General features: G+C 51.2%; 1 protein-coding gene across 1 annotated transcript in view; it reads left to right on the top strand.

Annotated features, from left to right (window-relative positions):
- The window catches only part of slc35f1 (solute carrier family 35 member F1), a 531,713-nt gene that overhangs the window by 452,428 nt on the left and 58,321 nt on the right, over positions 1–20,964 (top strand). The window contains exon 7 of the mRNA XM_072499393.1: positions 903–1,057. Coding sequence (XP_072355494.1) covers positions 903–1,057 — 155 coding nt within the window. The remainder of the gene's footprint in view (positions 1–902; positions 1,058–20,964) is intronic.

Below are 20,964 nucleotides of genomic sequence, written 5' to 3'. Positions count from 1 at the left end.
GAGCCTGGAACTGTGAAACAACTGTGCTAACCACTGTGCTGTCGGCTTGGAGAAATATCACCGTTCATTCACTGATGCTGAGTCAAAATCTTGGAATTCATTCCCTGTATTATGTACTTAAGTTTCCAAGAAATTTAATTTTGCTAAATTATTTACTTCAATTGTTTTACATTTTGAAGTTCCTTAATCCCATAATAACAAGTGTTTTATGCTTATTCTTTCCAAGCATGGTCATGCCTAATACGAATGCTGATATAAGAGTCTAAACTTAATGTTGATCTCAGTTTGTCATCTACCTCCACGGAAATAAAGGAACAAATGACCTATTTACCTTCCACCTGTGCTTTCGCCTTCATAGTCGATAACTGTTTGCAAAACACTGTCAGTAGAGAAAGCTGACAGAATAAAGCTGGAAACGTTTGGGAAGCAATATGTTCCAAAAGCGACTATGAATAATAAGACATGACATTAATTATCTGAGTATGCAAAATATTATGGGAAAAATGTTCACATTTTGAAAAGCAAAATAAAACATTTTCTTTTTTGCTGTTACGCACTTATTAAACTGTTACATTAGAATCCACAATGTGTATGCTTTGTAAGAGGGGAAAAATTGTTGTTTGAGAAAAAAAATTTCAATAAAACATATTTTTTAAAAAAAGAATCCACAATGTGCATTCAGGGCTTGAGATTTTCTTTCTGTTTTGTTTTACTGATTATGCCCTTTGGATTATAATCACACAAATTGGAGCGGTTTATAAAGTAATCTGAGAACACCCTATTGAATGGGTCATTGAAGCTGACAGCTTCAATTGCCTTCAAAGAGCTTTGGAACTGCACCAGTTATGTTTCCCTTTTCCCTTGGAAAATGTCCTAATGTCTTTTTCTGCTCTTTTCTCCAGGACTGCTCTATGTTGGTTTCAGTGCCTGTATGTTCGGTCTGTACAGTTTCATGCCTGTAGTCATTAAACGAAGCAGTGCCACCGCTGTCAACCTCTCCCTATTAACGGCAGATATTTACAGTCTATTTTGTGGGTTATTCCTTTTCCAATACAAGGTACGTTAATCAAATTTAAGATGTCACAGGGTCACCTGTGCCAGTGTCAGTGAACTGTGTGCCTGATTGCTTTGATACAAATGCAAAGAAAAGGATTTTTTTTCTGCACAAAATTGAACACTGGTATTCTGTCTACTTAGTTTTAACCAGAAGGTGCAGGAGATTCTACTAGATGAAACATTAGGTTTACTGTTCTGTAAACATCAGGTGATAATTCAAATCCATTTCCCATCATTCCTGTCAGAACAAGTGCTCTCATGATCAGTAATTGACTCATTGTATCTTTGAACGTTCTGAGACCCAAAGTATGGGCCGGGATTCTTCAAAACGGCAGCTAAGTGTTGGCGGCGTAAACACTGGCTGGAACTCAGCCGGTCGACGGCGGGGAATTGCTGCGGGGGCGTCATTCAACGGCTCCCGACACACGCCATGTAGACCGCGTGCGCGCGACTGGTGCCGATTCTCGGTCAGCGGAGGTTCGCCTCCCATTGTCCGCCCCCACGCCGAGTGCGATTTCGGCACGGAGGCTCGGAGAATCCCGGCCATGATCTCTGAGACCCATGGTATGATCTCTGCTTTATGCTGAGTTAGCTGTTGATCTCAACTAATGCAATGGTTATGACAGTGCAATTAGCCTCAGCAATCGCTGAAAGAGAGAGACTTAAAAATCACTTTTACCATCTGTACTATATTTCTCTCCAGTGGCACCTGCTGAAAAGTATGTGCTTGTGACAGATGAGGAAAGAGAATACACAGCCATATTGCCTTATGCTGTAAAATAGTCTGCTAACAATCGCTGCCTAGGCTCATACATGGGACAAGACACAAGAACAACCAGAGCCTGTGGAACCATTACCCCATTGTGACTCGCCGCCTTCAGAAAGATAAAGAAATCCAGTGGGAAAAGGGAGATTGCCAATCCAACGCATCCTGCACACCAGGTGGTGGAATATCGGCTTGTGCCTTGTGATTCTCCACCGAAATGAGAAGCCTGTAGGAGGGGAAAAAGATAAGGGAATGCTTGAAAATGCACTGAATGAGTCACTCGTGCTCAGTGGGGTAAAATTCTGTAGGTAAGTTGGAGAAAGTCTGATTTTTCTCGACTTATAATTCAATGAAATTGAATTTCAAAATTACATGGTCCTATTACACAATTAATTTTCAATCCATGACTGGACACTTAGTTTCAAACTAAACTGGCATTCTGTATGTTTTTTGGGGGTAAAAAGAGAAACTTTATCCCAAGTGACTAATTTAAGAGTAGCAGCATTAAAACCCTCTCATGTAGCACAGGAAGACCTCAAATGGATGGACAATTGGTACTCAAAATGACTGAACTGTGCTCAGTTTGAGTTTATGGAATATACCTTCTAATGATGTAAGCTTGTGGGATCTGGGTTTAGTATTAGTACTTACTAAGAAGAGATCTTGCACTATTCTGAGATCTTGAATAGTCTAAGAAGATACCAGTTGTCTAAGAATTGTGTTCTTGGTGTTAATTCCAAAAGATTGCCTTCCTGATAGTAATGTAGACTTGAGATTTCCCAATGGAATTGTATTCTGTACTGTACATGAAAGTTGTGGCCTGGGTAACAATGGAGTCTCTTCAGGGTCCCTTTACTAGGATGAGAAATTAGTTAGCTAGGGACCCTGTTTCTAGTTGCTAACCTTTGGCTCATGTTGAAATGCACATCTGTCAATGGGTACGATTGGACTCGACTGTGATGGATTCCACAGTTGAAAAGTCTGCCAATAATTCCTGTCTCGAGTTACACATGAGCAGGATATTAAAGAGCTCCCATGTGAGTTATGCTTCAGCACAAGTCGGGAGAACATAAGAAGTTGTGGTCTTAGAAATTTGATCATGCAGGTGGATCCGCAAGTGCAGACTTGTCCATCACCTCCATGTTGGAAAGAATGGTTCCAAGTTCTGCATGAAGCCCTGTGACAAGTTGGAGCTGGGCTCTTCAGTGTTCCTGGACAGTGATGACAGACTGCCTCACAGGCTTGTCAATTCACCAGGCATCTGATGTGTCTAATTATGAGTGTTATCCTGTAAATGTAAACGTCGCTGTCGTATTATTTACCCTGGCGTAACACGGACCGCAACATGATGCAGTCAAATGATCAAGCATACACCAAACGTAGGTGTTGGTTCGATAAGATTTAGTGAACTTCAGTAACGGAGCACCCAGATGCCTGTGAGTTGACTCTCTACTACTCTAAGTAAACTAACATTAACTATCTAGACCACGCTAGCTCTGATCCACGTGTAGAAGGTGTTGAATGATTTGTACACCCTGACTGTCACTACAGTTGTCACCAGTGGAAAGAGGCAGAGTGCTGATGCCTCGTGCGTTTTATAGTGGAAGCCCCCTCTGGTGTTCTGGTGATTGGTCGTGTTCTGTTCTGTACATTGATTGGCTCACCTGGGTGTATGTCACTGCCTGCTTTTACCTCATGATGTGCATGGGTGCATATTATGACAGTCGCCACAGTCCCAGAGGACCATAGACTGCTCTCCCCTTTGAGAGTTGACTGGTGGTGATGTAACCTGAGGGTCACCACACTAACCTGTATGCTGCTGCATCAACATATACATTTGTATCTTCTTCCTTTTTTGAGCTGGCGTGAGAACCATCGATACCTGGTGAGTCAACAGGTGCAGATTGAAACTCTGTAGGTATGTGCAGTGCAGGTAGTTTAGTTGATGGTCTTGTGAGATTAAGTAATGGTACTCCTGGTCAGATGTCTTCAGTTGGCCCCACGTACCCAACCCACATTAGACCTCTGCTGCTCTCTGTCGTTAAATATAATTTTGCCCTTCAAGAGAGAAGAAGGAATGTCAGCAAGTTTGTTGCACTGTTTGGGTGATGGCTGTGGCAGCATGGTAGCATTGTGGATAGTACAATTGCTTCGTAGCTCCAGGGTCCCAGGTTCGATTCTGACTTAGGTCACTGTCTGTGCGGAGTCTGCACATCCTCCCCGTGTGTGCATGGGTTTCCTCCGGGTGCTCTGGTTTCCTCCCACAGTCCAAAGATGTGCAGGTTAGGTGGATTGGCCATGATAAATTGCCCTTAGTGTCCAAAATTGCCCTTAGTGTTGGGTGGGGTTACTGGGTTATGGGGATAGGGTGGAGGTGTTGATCTTGGGTAGGGTGCTCTTTCCAAGAGCCAGTGCAGACTCGATGGGCCGAATGGCCTCCTTCTGCACTGTATGATCTATGATGTGGCTGCCAAAGCTGGAGAATAGGGAGATTTGTGGAAGCAGCAAGAGGTGGATGCAAGGTGGGGCCGTGTTGGCAAGTGTCTGGGGTAAGATGGAGTTTCTGAAGGTTATGCATGAGTTCTGATTGTTGCTGGGTGAGTGATGAGAGCATGGTGAATTGAGCAGCTTAAGAGGTTGGTTATGGGGTGGGTAGGAAATATCTTTTGAAGTTTCATTTAGTAAACCTGACCACTTGAGCGAGGCCTTCAAACATTTTCTGACAATGCAACTCGGCCCTTTGGGCCAGATTCCTGGAATTGACCTCCACAGCCACCTGCCATAATATACACCAGTATATCATGGTGCAGACACACACTGATGGACACACAGTGGGACCAATCAGCATACACAACACCGCAGCCAATCACCCGTGAGAGCACACGCACTATAAAGACAGGGGGCATCAGAGTTCCTGCTCATTCAAGTAGCAGCCAGCTAGGAGCACAGAGCTCACAGCCTGCAACACAGACATTCACCATGTGCTGAGTGCATCGACTGGTTAGGACAAGGCAAAGGTCTTTAGTTAAAGCTAGTATCGCATTAACCCACAGTTTGAGTATGTTTAAATAGTTAACCATTCAATAAAATAGTGTTGCACTATTTCAAGTGCTGGTGACTTGTGTGTGATCCAGAACACCCAACACATCATGATACCAGGGGTGGTTGGATACTAGCACTTCTTAGACCTACCTGCAAGTGATCTGCCTTCCGCCAGCATTCCATCATCCTGCAACAGGGACAACATCAGCCCACCGCCGCCGCTCCGCATCGCCGGCAACCTCGGGGCCAACTGGAAGAATTTCAAACAGCGCTTCGAGCTCATCCTCGAAGCCACGGACAGGGAGGGCGCCTCGGACACCAGAAAGATTGCTCTTTTCCTTTCCATGGCCGGGGACCATGCCATCCACATTTTCAACTCTCTCACCTTTGCAGATGACGAAGATAAGACAAAGTTCAAGATGGTCATCCTCAAGTTTGACAATCACTGCAGCATAGAGGTGAATGAAAGTTTCGAAAGCTACGTGTCCCAGCAGCGTTTGCAGGGTAAGGATGAACCGTTCCAATCCTTTCTAACGCACCTCCGCACCCTTGCGCAATCTTGCAGCTATGGGCCCACCTCCGACTCCATGATACGCGACCAGGTCGAGGCGCAGGCGGTCCAGGAGAAGGCGCTCAGGGAGATCGAGGGGAAGCTCTCCAGCCAGGCGGACACGGTGGCGGAGCTGGAGCACGAGGTGGAAGAGCTGAACGCCTGCCAGAGGAGGATGCAGGAGCAGCTTGAAGAGCTGGGGAATAGAGCCAGGAGGCAGAACTTGAGGATCGTTGGCCTCCCCGAGGGCTGCGAGGGGTCGGATGTGGGTGCTTACGTGAAAGGTATGCTCGAGGCGCTGATGGGGCCGGAGGCCATCCCCCGACCCCTGGAGTTGGATGGAGCTCATAGAGCCCCCGCAAGGAAGCTCAGGACGGGCGACCGACCGAGGGCCTTGGTGGTCCGCTTTCACCGGCTTGCCGACAAGGATCGTGTGCTGCGATGGGCTAAGGCGGCGAGGCGCAGCAGATGGGAGAATTGCGAGGTGCGCATTTACCAGGACTTGGGAACGGAGCTGGCCAAGAGGTGTGCAGGATTCATCAAGGTGAAAGGCAGCCCTCTTCAAAAATAAGGCGAGGTTTGGAATGCTGTATCCTGCGAAGCTGTGGGTTACGTTTGAGGAACTCCACTACTATTTTGAGACACCGGAGCAGGTTTGGGCTTTCATTAAAGAAAATAAGTTGGACTTGAACTAAAGGGCACTTCGTTTTTTCGGTGCTGTACAGTAGCGGCGGTCTGCTAACCTAACTTGCTCTGATTAGGAGTTTTTTTTTTTCTTGAAAGAAGCTGGACTCGAACTAAGGGACTCTGGGCTCTAAGAGCTTTTGTGTGGCGGCGTTTGTTAGATTATCCTGTACTGTAATGTTATATCCAAGATTGTTTTCAGCTGGGACAGAGAGCGGGGGCTGGAGGGCGCACTGTGTGGGGTGTTTGTGGGAAATTGAGGTCCTCCTAGGGAAGTTCATCCCTAACCTCGCCTCTCATACCACGGCTCTCAGGAACCTGGTCAGGAAGACGACAGACTTCCAATGGCTTCCTGCCCTCGAGCGCGAATGGAAAGAACTCAAAACCAAACTCACCACGGCCCCGGTATTGGCTTTTTTTGATCCAGTGACAGCGACAACAATTTCGACCGATGCCAGCCAGTCTGGCATTGGGGCAGTGCTCCTGCAACGCGATGAGGCCTCATCATGGGCCCCCGTTGCATATGCATCACGCGCCATGACCCCCACAGAACAGCGCTACGCGCAGATAGAAAAGAAGTGCCTGGGCCTTTTGACCGGTGTCGTCACGTTTCATGATTGTGTACGGCCTTTACCAATTCACCGTCGAGACCGACCATCGCAGCTGGTCAATATAATACAGAAAGACTTGAACGACATGACGCTTCGCCTCCAGCGCATTTTGCTCAAACTCCGGCGATACGACTTCCAGCTGGAATACACCCCGGGCAATGACCTGATCATTGCCAACGCTCTCTCCAGGGCAGTCAACACTCCGTGTGACCCAGCGGGACTTGTTTGCCAGGTTGACGCCCATGGGGCCTTCATGGCCTCCAATCTACCTGCCACGGATGAACGTCTCGTCCAAATTCACCGCGAGACAGTGGCTGACCCTTTGCTACAGCGTGTCATGCGCCACCTAACAGACGGGTGGCTCAAGGGCCAATGCCCGCAGTTCTACAACATCGGAGACGATCTGGCGGTAGTTGATGGTGTTCTCCTGAAACTGGATCGCATTGTCATCCCGCACAGCATGCGCCAGCTCGTCTTGGAACAGCTACAAGAGGGCCATCTTGGTGTGGAGAAGTGCCGCCGATGGGCCCGAGATGCAGTGTACTGGTCCAGCATCAATGATGACATCGGCAACACAGTGCTCAACTGCCCCACCTGTCAGCATTTCCAGCCGGCCCAACCACGTGAGACCCTACAGCCCCATGAGTTGGTCACATCCCCTTGGTCCAAGGTCGGCATCGACCTGTTCCACGCGCTGGGCAGGGACTATGTTCTGATTGTTGGCTATTTTTCAAACTACCCGGAGGTGGTACGGTTACACGACATCACATCGTCTGCAGTCATCCGTGCCTGTAAGGACACCTTTGCTCAGCACGACATCCCACTTACTGTGATGTCGGACAATGGCCCTTGCTTCGCAAGCCAGGAATGGTCCAACATTGCCAGGAGGTACAACTTTGTGCAAGTGACATCCAGTCCCCTGCACCCCCAATCCAACGGCAAAGCAGAGAAGGGCGTCCACGTAGTCAAATGGCTCCTCTGCAAGGCTGCCAATGTGGGATCCGACTTCTACCTCGCCCTGCTGGCCTATCGCTCGGCCCCACTGTTCACTGGCCTGTCGCCAGCCCAGCTGCTCATGGGTTGCACCCTGAGGACGACAGTGCTGTCCATTCACGTCCCAGACCTCGACCATGTTCCGGTCCTTCAACAAATGCAACTGTCTCGTGCACAGCACAAGGCGGCTCATGACTCCCGCGCAGCTGATCTCCTGGCTCTGGCTCCAGATGACAATGTCCGCATCCATCTTCCGGATGGTGACTGGTCTGCAACCGCTGTAGTTCTTCGGTAGGTGGCTCCCCGCTCGTTCCTGGTTCGTCTACCGGATGGCTCCATTCTGCGCCGTAATCGACGTGCCCTTTGTCTCGTTCCACGCTCGATACGTGATCCTCTACCATCGCCACGCCCTCCTGTTGTCCCTGACCTGGACTATGCAGAGATTCCGGTCATTCTGCATCCTCCTCACTCTGCCACAGTCCAGCCCGCTCCTCAGCTGGCGGCTCCCGACCCACCCTTGAGGCGGTCAACCAGAATTCGTCGCCCACCTCAGAGACTTAATTTGTGAACTTTGTGGACTTAAGGACTTTCTGGTCTGTTCTGTTCCGTTTAATTGTTCAAGTGTTTTGTATATAGTGTTCATCTCGTTATTCTTGTGACATACTGTTTTTCTGCACCAGGCACCTTCCCATGTAAATAGCTTAGTTGTTATGTAAATAGTCCTGTAAATATTTTGCACACACGTAGTCAGGAACACTCACCATACACTATTTATTGTCACGCAGGTACATTTTTTTTGTAGTAAAGGGGGGATGTCATAATATACACCAGTATATCATGGTGCAGACACACACACACACACTGATGGACATACAGTGGGACCAATCAACATATACAACACCGCAGCCAATCACCAGTGAGAGCACACACACTATAAAGACAGGGGCATCAGAGTTCCCGCTCATTCGAGTAGCAGCCAGCTAGGAGCACAGAGCTCACAGCCTGCAACACAGGCATTCACCATGTGCTGAGTGCATCGACTGGTTAGGACAAGGCAAAGGTCTTTAGTTAAAGCTGGTATCACATTAACCCACAGTTTGAGTATGTTTAAATAGTTAACCATTCAATAAAATAGTGTTGTACTATTTCAAGTGTTGGTGACCTGTGTGTGATCCAGAACACCCAACACATCACCACTTGCTTCCATTCCCTTTGCAGGTTGTTCCTTGAGGACCTCCTGATCCTTCGTGCAAACATGGTGTCTCTCTGCCTTTCCATCTCCAGGCCATCTCCCACAAAGGCCTCCAGTCCTCTTCCAGACATTATTGCAGTAGCTCATGTAATTTAAGTGTAGTTCCTCATTAAGAAGGACAGGCTGATTTTGAGATCCTGGTTAACTGTGCTTTATGCTAGAAATGCACGGTGTAGGACCCACTATTGAGCATGCAACCAGCCACCATCACCTTTTGCAAAGGGGTGCACACTACAATCTTACTGATGATAGAGCAACATGAAGTTTGCAGGCTGCCTACTTCCGTGGGATTAGGCATGGATGGGATAATCACGTTTTGTGTTCAATTTCAGGCCTAACCTAATTCTGAATTCTAAGCAATAAAGGTCAGTCTCTGTTGATTGCTCTCAGAGTGACCACAAGGAAGCGATGATGGAGGCAAAACAAAAGGTTTAATTACATAATCTTCATATCTACAACTCCACTCTCTGACGTGTCTCTCGCCCCGACCCACATCTGGGTCAGGATTCTTTTGTCCTCTAGGCTCCCCTTGTTAAGCGGAAGCCCCCCCCCTCCCCCTTTATCCGGGATGCTCACATTCGTCCGAGGTCACGGGGAACCTCACAGTCCACTCCCCGTGACTCTCAGGAGGATTACGACAGTCACGTTTTAAAAGAACATAAGAACTAGGAGCAGGTGTGGGCCATCTGGCCCGTCGAGCCTGCTCTGCCATTCAATGAGATTGTGGCTGATCTTTAAAAACAGTAGAAATGTGAATAAAATAGGAACAACACATTGGTTACTTGTCATTGGATAGCAAGATGATTTTGAAATATCGATTGGTCATGGAACAGTTTTGTGATGGCAATGATGGACATAGTGGGCATGGCAAGTTCATCCACGCTTTCTCAAATAGCAAGTTTAGATATTGATCCATTTGACAATGAAAAGTATTATCCCCACTTCAGATTGTTTCCCTGGAAGAAATGAGTTGGTTGGATCTAATTGAAATAAATGCAAGTTATTGCTGTTTTTCATCTAAGTTTCCAAATAGTTTCACACACATCCCAATAATCTGTTCTAGAATACATTGGCGAGGCCTGGAAACCCTTATCTAGCTTTATGGTCCAAGAACGGAATCTGTTGCCACAGTAAACAAAAACCTTTCAAATGTCAGAAAATTAGAATGCATAAAATATTAAAGCAGTGGTTAGCTTCACAGTGCCTGGGACCTCGGGTTCGAGTCTTGGGTTGTGTCACTGTCTGTGCGGAGTCTGCACGTTCTCCCCGTGTCTGCATGGGTTTCCTCCAGGTGCTCCGGTTTACTCCCACAAATCCTGAAAGACGTGCTGTTAGGTGAATTGGACATTCTGAATTCTCCCTCAGCGTACCAGAACAGGTGCAGGAGTCTGGCAACCAGGGGATTTTCACAGTAACTTCATTGCAGTGTTAATGTAAGCCTACTTATGACAGGAATAAAGATTATTATTATCATAAAAGTTTGTGTTGGATATATGCTAAATTGTAATTGCAATAGTCTCGTGCTGACGTGGGCAGCACAGTAGCATTGTGGATAGCACAATTGCTTCACAGCTCCAGGGTCCCAGATTCGATTCCAGCTTGGGTCACTGTCTGTGCGGAGTCTGCACATCCTCCCCGTGTGTGCGTGGGTTTCCTCCGGGTGCTCCAGTTTCCTCCCACAGTCCAAAGATGTGCATGTTAGGTGGATTGGCCATGATAAATTGCCCATCGTGTCCAAAATTGCCCTTAGTGTTGGGTGGGATTACTGGGTTATGGGAATCGGGTGGAGGTGTTGACCTTGCGTAGGGCGCTCTTTCCAAGAGCCGGTGCAGACTTGATGGGCCGAATGGCCTCCTTCTGCACTGTAAATTCTATGATAATCTATGACTATCTCACTTACTGAATCTGAATTTGCAGTACAAGAGGAGGCTGCTAAACCTGTTATACCAGTTTTTCCTTTTCAATTGTGCCAAAGCAGAGGCCAGATTATACCTATGCTGTTATTTACAAAGCACTTTTAGAATTCTTTATCGCTTTATTCTCTCAGAAGCCTTTAACAGTCAAATTTTGCATTTCAAACATGCTGAAATCCCAATCCCTAAATCCTTTATTTGTGGAAATAATTTTAGTTCTCGTGTGAATTTGAAAACACAGTAATTCAGTTGCAAATTTTGAGCAATCGGGATGATTAAAATTTACCTCGAGTCATAGAGGTTTACAGCATGACAACAGGCCCAACTTGTCCATGCCGCCCAGCTTGTATCACTAAGCTAGTCCCAATTGCCCGCATTTGGCCCATAACCCCTCTATACCACCTGTGGTGAACGTATTGCAGTAACCATTCACCATGTGTATAACTGTATCACGCTCTTGCCCATGTGGGCTCCACCTATGGGCCATTGTAAGGTATTACCTGTAATGTATCATGTTGGTGCCTTGTGGGCTCCGCCCCTGGCTCCGCCCCTTGAGGGGAGGTATAAAGAGCAGTAGCCCTATAGACAGCTCTCACCAGCAGACCAATCGCAGGCAGGCACTGTTCTAGTTGATTAAAGCCACAGTTTACTTATACTCTTGGTGTCGCGTGAATTGATGGTCGCATCAATTTAATCAACTACAACACCACAATGGAATCGGCCCTCAAACCTGACCGACTGGAACTCGACCTGGAGGCCAAAGGGATTTTTTCGCACTGGCTCCGCTGTTTCGAGGCCTACCTCGCCGTCTCCTCCTCGCCCTCCATCTCCGACGATCAGAAGCTGACCCTCCTCCACGCCCGGGTGAGCCATTGAATCTCTGTGCAACTCGAGGAACTCTCCACTTACGCAGATGCCCTCATGATGCGAGAGCGTCTCTACGTAAGGCCCGTGAACGAGGTATACGCGCGGCATCTCCTCACTATTCACCGCCAACGTCCCGGGGAATCGCTGGAAGAGTACCTACGCGACCTCAGTTACGGCCACTCAACATATGGACCTCGCCCTCCGGGACGCCTACGTGGCTGGAGTCAGGACCAACTACATGTGACAGCGCCTACTCGAGAAAGGTGCCCTAGACCTGGAAGAGACGGGAAAGTTAGCCTCCTCTCGAGAAGCAGCGTTCCAAAGTCGCAACCCGTTCCCATCCGATCACGTGAACACCTCGTGGACCCCCGACCAAAGAGTACCCCAGGCCTGTGCCGCGCGGCTGCCCGCCCACCATGGGGGGCTACCCTACTATTTCTGCAGCCAGCATCAGCACCCCAGGCAGTGCTGCCCGGCCCAGAACGCGAACTGCAGCGACTGCGGAAGAAAAGGACATTCCGCTAAGGTTTGCCTGGCCAGGTCCAAACCCTTAAAATCTCACCGTCAGACTCACAGGCCTGCAGATCCCGCAGTGTAGCAGCTTGCCTGCCGGCTCCACCGCCCCCCCCACCCCCCGCCCCGGACGCATCAACGACCTCGTGTTGTCCGTGGGGGCAGCCATCTCCCAGCCCGCACAACGTGGGCGACTCCCGGGGGCCACCATCTTGGCCATCCTCCCCCACGTGGCCCGCCATGTGCGACTCATGGGGGCTGCCATCGTGGACGTCATCTTCCTCACTGCCCGACACGTGCGATTGACGGGGGCAGCCATCTTGGGACCACCCCAGCACCTCCGACCACGCCGGCTACACGCAACTCAGCACGGTCACCCTTGACCAGTCGCGACCCAAACACCTCCAAAGCTCCATGATGACCGTCCGGGTAAATGGACATGAAACGCCTTGCCTGTTCGACTCCGGGAGCACGGAGAGCTTCATTCATCCAGACATGGGAAGACGCTGCTCGCCCCCAATCTTCCCGGCACATCAAACCATCTCCCTCACTTCTGGGTCGCACTCGGTGCAGATCCTGGGGTGCACTCCCGCAACCCTCAAAATACAGGGCGCCGAGTACGCCAATTTTAAGCTATATGCACTCCCCGACCTCTGCGCTCCTCTCTTGTTGGGACTGGACTTCCAGTGTAACATCAGGAGCCTAACTCTGAAGTTCGGCGGGCCCCTACCCCCACTCACCCCGCGACCCTCCCCCGCTCTTCGCAAATCTCACCGCCGACTGTGAGCCAGTCGCCACCAGAAGCAGGCGGTACAGCGTCCAGGTTAGGACTTTTATCAGGTCCGAGGTCCAGCGACTCTTGCGGGAGGGAATCATCGAGGCCAGCAATAGCTCCTGGAGAGCTGAGGTGGTGGTCGTCAGGACTGTGGAACAGAACCGGATGGTTGTAGATTACAGCCAAACCATAAACCGGTACACGCACCTCGATGCGTACCTCCTTCCCCGGATAGCAGACATGATTAACCAGATCGCACACTACCCGGGCTTTCTCCACGGTGGATCTGAAGTCTGCGTACCACCAGCTCCCAATCCGCCCGGGGGACCGCCACTACACGGCCTTTGAGGCAGACAGCCGCCTCTTCCACTTCCTCCGGGTCCCCTTCGACGTCACAAACGGGGTCTCGGTCTTCCAAAGAACGATGGACCGAATGGTGGACCAGTACGGGCTGTGGGCCACATTTCCGTACTTGGACAACGTCACCATCTGCAGCCATGATGAGCAGGACCACAATGCCAACCTCCAGAGATTTCTCCAAACTGCCCGAACCCTTAACCTCACTTACAACAAGGAGAAATCATTTTCCGCACAACCAGACTAGCCATCCTTGGCTACGTTGTGGAAAATGGGGTTCTAGGACCCTGACCGTATGCACCCCCTCCTGCAACTCCCCCTTCCCCACTGCCCCAAGGCCCTGAAAAGGTGCCTCAGGTTCTTTTCCTATTATGCCCAGTGGGTCCCCAACTATGCGGACAAAGCCGGCCCACTGATCAAGGCCGCCATCTTTCCCCTGACGGCGAGGCCTGCCAGGCCATCAGCTGCATCAAGGTGGATATTGCCAAAGCCGCGATGCACGTGGTGGACAGTCCGTCCCCTTCCAGGTGGAGAGCGACGCATTAGAGGTCGCTCTCGCCGCTACCCTCAATCAGGCAGGCAGGCCAGTAGCATTTTTTTCACGATCCTCACCGCCTCCGAAATTCGACACTCCTCGGTCGTAAACGAAGCCCAAGCCATCGTGGAAGCCGTGCGGCACTGGAGGCACTACCTCGCTGGTAGGAGGTTTACCCTCGTCACCAACCAATGATCGGTAGCCTTCATGTTCGATAATACGCAGCGGAGCAAGATCAAGAATGATAAGAACTTGAGGTGGAGGATCGAATTCTCCACCTATAATTACGATATAGTATATCGTCCTGGGAAGCTCAACGAGCCCCCAGATGCCCTGTCCCGCGGCACATGCGTCAGCGTGCAAGGTGACCGACTACAGGCTAGCCACGATGACCTCTGCCACCCGGAGGTCACCCGGCTTCTCCACTACATCAAGGCACGCAACCTGCCCTACTCCACTGAGGAGGTCAGAGCCATGACCAGGGACTGCCTGATCTGCGCGGAGTGCAAGCCGCACTTCTATTTACCGGATAAGGGCCACCTGGTAAAGGCATCCCGGCCCTTTGAGCGCCTCAGTATCGATTTCAAAGGGCCCCTCCCGTCCACCAACCGCAACACATATTTCCTCAACATCATTGACCAGTTCTCCCGCTTCCCCTTTGCAATCCCTTGCCCCGTCATGACCGCAGCCACCATCCTTAAAGCCCTACATAGTGTCTTCACCCTGTTTGGTTTCCCCACGTACGTTCACAGTGACCAGGGCTCATCGTTCATGAGCGACGAACTGTGTCAGTACCTGCTCGGTAAGGGCATCGCCTCGAGCAGGACTACCAATTATAACCCCCGGGGAAACGGGCAGGTGGGGCGGGAGAACACGACGGTCTGGAAGACCGTCCCCTGGCCCTACGGTCTAGGAATCTCCCAGTTCCCCACTGGCAGGGTGTCCTCCCCGACGCACTCCACTCTATTAAGTCCCTCCTTTGCACGGCCATAAACGAGACCCCTCATGACCGCCTGTTTGATTTCCCCAGGAAATCCACCTCCGGGGCCTCGCTTCCGTCCTGGCTGAAGACACCGTGGGCCCGTCCTGGCTCCGCAAACACGTCAGGAGCCATAAGTCCGACCCCCTGGTTGAGAGGGTCCAGCTCCTACACACCACCCCCAGTGCGCATACATAGAACACTCCGACGGCCGACAGGATACGGTTTCCCTCCGGGACCTGGCACCCGCATGTTCCACCACCACCGTAACCCCAATTTACCCCGCCCAACCTACGTTGACCAGCGCCCCGCCCCTACATGGCACCCACAACCGCTCCCGCTCTCCATTCCCCCTTCACCGACTCACAGGAATGAAGCTCCAGAAGACACGTTCCCGGAGTCCACGTCTGTGCCCCCACCGGCGACTTCACTACCCATGCCTGCTCGGATGAGTTTGACACCCGGGCTTTGGCGATCACAGCGCACGATCCGTGCGCCGGACAGGCTGAACGTATGAACCCTCCACCCCCGTCGGACTTCATTTTTTTAACATGGGGTGAATGTGGTAAACGTATTGCAGTAACCATTCACCATGTGTATAACTGTATCATGCTGTTGCCCATGTGGGCTCCACCTATGGACCATTGTAAGATATTACCTGTAATGTATCATGTTGGTGCCTTGTGTGCTCCGCCCCTGGCTCCACCCCTTGAGGGGAGGTATAATGAGCAGTAGCCCTGTAGGCGGCTCTCACTAGCAGACCAGTCGCAGGCAGGCACTGTTCTAGTTGATTAAAGCCACAGTTTACTTCTACTCTTGGTGTCGCGTGAATTGATGGTCGCATCATCACCTTTCCAATAGAACTGCTTTTTAAAAGACAAGATTGTACCCGCCTCTCATTCCAGACACTCACCACCCTCTCAGTGAAAGATTTGCTCCTCTGGATCCTATTGTATCTCTCCCCTCTCACTGTAAACCTATGCCCTCTAGTTTTAGACTCCCCTACCTTTGGGAAAAAAAGGTGACTACCTACCTTATCTGTGCCCCTCATTATTTTCTAGACCTCTATAAGTTCACCCCCAAGTCATAGAATCATAGATGTTTACAGCATGGAAACAGGCCCTTCGGCCCAGCTTGTCCATGCCGCCCAGTTTCTATCATTAAGCTAGTCCCACTTGCCAGCATTTGGCCATATCCCTCTAAACCCACCCTGCCCATGTAACTGTCTAACTGTTTTTTAAAGGAAAGAATTGTAGCCGATTCTACCACTGCCCCTGGCAACTCGTTCCAGATGCTCACCACCCTCTGTGTGAAACAATTTCCCCTCTGGTCTCTTTTGTATCTCTCTCCTTAAACCTATTGTGGTAGTCTCTGTAGATGTATTACGGTACCTGGTAATGCTGGAACACCATTGGTAGATATTGTATGTTTCCCGTTGGTCAAACTGTACGGTAGCTCCGCCCTGCTAGGCGGGGTATAAGAGCCCGTGCCGCCCCAGCAGCCTTCATTCTGTACCTGAGCTGCTGAGGGAAACATCTAGCTTATTAAAGCCTTCAGTTGGACTACAACCTCGCTTTAGTGGTCATTGATGGTGCATCAATTTAATGAGCTAGATTTAAAAGGATGGAGCTCTGAATCAAGCTGGAGTGTCTGCAACTCAGCCCCCACGTGGCGAGCTCAGCGGGAATCTTCAAGCACTGGCTGGCGTGTTTTAAAGGATATCTCGGAACAGCCGAAAACACACCCATGGGAGAACAGAAAATACAAGTCCTGCACTCAAGGGTGAGCCTGGAAATTTACACCCTCATCGAGGACGCGGAAGACTTTGATGCAGCAATAGAGTTGCTAAAAGGACATTATGTTCGCCCGGTAAACCAGTTCTACGCCCGACATCTGCCAGCAACGAGGCGACAAATCCCTGGGAATCGCTGGAAGAATTCTACCGTGCACTCCTGGTTTTGGGGAGAAACTGCAGCTGCCCGCAAGTTTCGGCGAGCGACCAGATAGAACTCTTGATCCGGGTCGCTTTCGTGGCAGGTATGCTGTCCTCCCAAATCCGCCAGCGATTGCTGGAAAAAGACACCCTGGGCCTCAAGGAGGCACGGGCCCTTGCAGGCTCTCTCGATGTGGCCTCCAGAAACGCCCGCGCTTATGTTCCCAACAGCGCGGCAGCCCCCTGGGCAGCGTGGCACCCCTCCGCAGCCGACCACGTGACATCCCCCATCCCTCCACAAGCTTGTGCTGCAAGGCGGCCTGGCAACCCCGGGGGGCCCTGCTGCTACTTTTGCGGGCTGGCCAAGCACTCGCGGCAGCGCGGCCCGTCCCGCGCATCCACCTGCAAGGGATGCGGTTAAAAAGGGCCACTTCGTGGTGGTATGCCAGGCCCGTGCGGTCGCCGCGGTCTACGGCGGCGAATGCGGACTGCCACTACAAACCTCTCCACGGTCCATGTGCGGCCACCGGGCACCATCATCTTTCTACTCTTGGGCCACGTGCGGCCCCCGGGCGCCGCCATCTTGTCCCGCGGACGCCACGTTCGATGGATGGGCACCGCCATTTTGTACACCCCCAGCCATATGCGACCAACGGGAGCCGCCATCTTGGATGGACTCCCAGGACCCCAGCTCGGCTGGCCCCACACACTGCCCGAAGAGAACACTCAACTGCTGAGATTAGCCTCGGTGACCCTGGATCAGTCCCAGCCTCGAACACTCTCAACTGCTACAACGACGGTACTAATCAACGGGCACGAGACGTCCTGCATAATCGACTCTGGGAGCACGGAGAGCTTCATACACCCCGACAAGGTAAGGCGCTGTTCTCTCCTCATCCACCCCGTTAATCAAAAAATCTCCCTGGCCTCTGGTTCCCACTCAGTGGAGATAAAGGGTTTTGTGCAGCAAGCCTCACAGTCCAGGGAAGGGAGTTCAAAAATTACCGGCTCTCCGTCCATCCCCATCCCTGCGCGGCCACACTCCTAGGTTTAGATTTCCAGTGTAATCTCCAAAGTCTAACTTTCAAATTCGGCGGGCCTATACCCCCCCTCACTGTCTGCGGCCTCGCGACCCTCAAGGTCGATCCGCCTTCCCTGTTTGCGAACCTCACCCCGGATTGCAAACCCGTCGCCACCAGGAGCAAATGGTACAGTGCCCAGGACCGGATCTTTATTAGGTCAGAGGTCCAGAGGCTACTGAGGGAAGGAGTCATTGAAGCTAGCAACAGTCCCTGGAGAGCTCAAGTAGTGGTGGTAAAGACCGGGGAGAAGCATAGGATGGTCATCGACTACAGTCAGACCATCAACAGGTTTACGCAGCTGGACGCTTATCCGCTCCCCCGCATATCCGATCTGGTAAACAGGATCGCGCAATACAAGGTCTTCTCCACGGTGGGTCTTAAGTCCGCCTACCACCAGCTCCGCATCCGCACGAGTGATCACAAATACACTGCCTTCGAGGCAGACGGGCGGCTCTATCACTTCCTAAGGGTTCCCTTCGGTGTCACCAACGGGGTCTCGGTCTTCCAGTGCGAGATGGACCAAATGGTTGACCGGTACGGTTTACGGGCAACATTCCCGTATCTCGATAATGTTACCATCTGTGGCCATGACCAGCAGGACCACGACACCAACCTCCGATAATTCCTCCAGACCTCAAAGATCCTTAACCTTACATACAGCAAGGGTAAATGCGTGTTTAGCATCGACCACCTAGCCATCCTCGGCTACATAGTGCGAAATGGAGTTATAGGCCCCGACCCTGAACGCATGCGCCCCCTTATGGAGTTCCCCCTCCCTCACTGCTCCAAGGCCCTGAAGCGCTGCCTGGGCTTTTCTCTTACTATGCCCAGTGGGTCCCCAACTATGCAGACAAGGCCCGCCCCCTGATCCAATCCACAGTTTTTCCCCTGTCGATAGAGGCCCGCCAGGCCTTCAGCCGCATCAAAGCAGACATTGCAAAGGCCACGATGCACGCCATCGACGAGTCCCTCCCCTTCCAGGTCGAGAGCGACGCGTCTTACGTAGCTCTGGCAGCCACCCTCAACCAAGCGAGCAGATCCATGGCCTTCTTCTCAGGTACCCTCCATGCTTCCGAAATCCACCGCTCCTCAGTCGAAAAGGGGGCCCAGGCCATAGTAGAAGCTGTGCGATATTGGAGGCATTACCTGGCCGGCAGGAGATTCACTCTCCTCACAGACCAATGGTTGGTAGCTTTCATCTTCGATAATGCACAGCGGGGCAAGATAAAAAACGATAAGATCTTGCGGTGGAGGATCGAACTCTCCACCAACAACTACGAGATCTTGTATCGTCCCGGGAAGCTCAACGAGCCTCAAGATGCCCTGTCCTGCGGCACATGTGCCAACGCACAAGTTGACCGCCTCCGAGCCCTCCACGAGGTCCTCTGCCACCCGGGGGTCACTCGCTTTTTCCACTTAATCAAGACCCACAACCTGCCCTGCTCCATCGAGGAGGTCAGGACAGTGACCAGGAACCGCCAAATCTGTGCAGTTGTACCGGCCAGAGAGAGTGCACCTGATAAAGGCTTCCCGTTCCTTTGACCGCCTCAGCATGGACTTCAAAGGCCCCCTCCCCTCCACAGACCGCAACACATCCTTCCTGAACGTGATTGACGAGTACTCCCGGTTCCCATTCACCATCCCCTGCCCCAACATGACCGCAACCACCGTCATCAAGTCCTGCATAGCATCTTTCCACTGTTCGGGTTCCCCGCTTACATACATAGTGATAGGGGGTCCTCCTTTATTTATTTTTTATAAATGTTTTATTGAAAATTTTTTCCCAAACAACAATTTTTCCCCTCTTACAAAGCAAACGCAACAATAACAATACAGAAATTTTAAACAATACACAAGTAACAAAACCCCTTTATCTTTGACCTAAACTAAACCCCCCCCCTCCCCCTGGGTTGCTGCTGCTGGTCATCTGTTTTCCCTCTAACGTTCCCCTAGGTAGTCGAGAAATGGCTGCCACCGCCTGGTGAACCCTTGAGCCGATCCTCTCAGGGCAAACTTTATCTGCTCCAGTTTAATGAACCCCGCCATATCATTTACCCAGGCCTCCAGTCCGGGGGGTTTCGCCTCCTTCCACATGAGTAGGATCCTGCGCCGGGCTACTAGGGACGCAAAGGCCACAACGTCGGCCTCTTTCGCCTCCTGCACTCCCGGCTCTTCCGCAACTCCAAATAGAGCTAACCCCCAGCCTGGTTTGACCCGGGCCTTCACCACCCGCGAAATCACTCCCGTCACTCCCTTCCAATACCCTTCCAGTGCCGGGCACGCCCAAAACATATGTGCGTGGTTTGCCGGGCTCCCGCCACACCTCCCACATTTGTCCTCCACTCCAAAGAACCTGCTCAATCTTGCTCCCGTTATGTGTGCTCTATGTAGCACCTTAAATTGAATCAGGCTAAGCCTGGCGCATGAGGAAGAGGAATTTACCCTGCTTAGGGCATCAGCCCACATACCCTCCTCTATCTCCTCCCCTAGTTCTTCTTCCCACTTTCCTTTTAGTTCGCCCACCGACTCCTCCCCCTCTTCCCTCATCTCTCGGTAAATCTCTGACACCTTGCCCTCTCCGACCCACACCCCTGAAAGCACCCTGTCCTGTATCCCCTGTGTCGGGAGCAACGGAAATTCCCTCACCTGTTGTCTAGTAAACGCCCTCACCTGCATATATCTCAAGAAATTTCCCCGGGGTAACTTATACTTTTCCTCCAATGCTCCCAAGCTCGCAAAAGTCCCATCTATAAATAAATCTCCCACCCTCCTAATTCCCAACTGGAACCAGCTCTGAAATCCTCCATCCATTCTTCCTGGGGCGAACCTATGGTTGTTCCTGATTGGGGACCCCACCAGGGCTCCCCGCACCCCTCTCTGTCGCCTCCACTGTCCCCAGATATTCAATGTTGCCGCCACCACCGGGTTCGTGGTAAACTTTTTAGGTGAGATCGGTAGCGGCGCCGTCACCAGCGCCTCTAAACTCGTCCCTTTACAGGACTTTCTCTCCAGTCTTTCCCACGCCGCTCCCTCACCCTCCATCATCCATTTACGTA

The sequence above is a fragment of the Scyliorhinus torazame genome, chromosome 4 (genome assembly GCF_047496885.1).
Source record: "Scyliorhinus torazame isolate Kashiwa2021f chromosome 4, sScyTor2.1, whole genome shotgun sequence".
NCBI lineage: Eukaryota > Metazoa > Chordata > Chondrichthyes > Carcharhiniformes > Scyliorhinidae > Scyliorhinus > Scyliorhinus torazame.
Note: the sequence above shows the minus strand (reverse complement) of the source record. Positions and strands in the feature narration are given on the sequence as shown.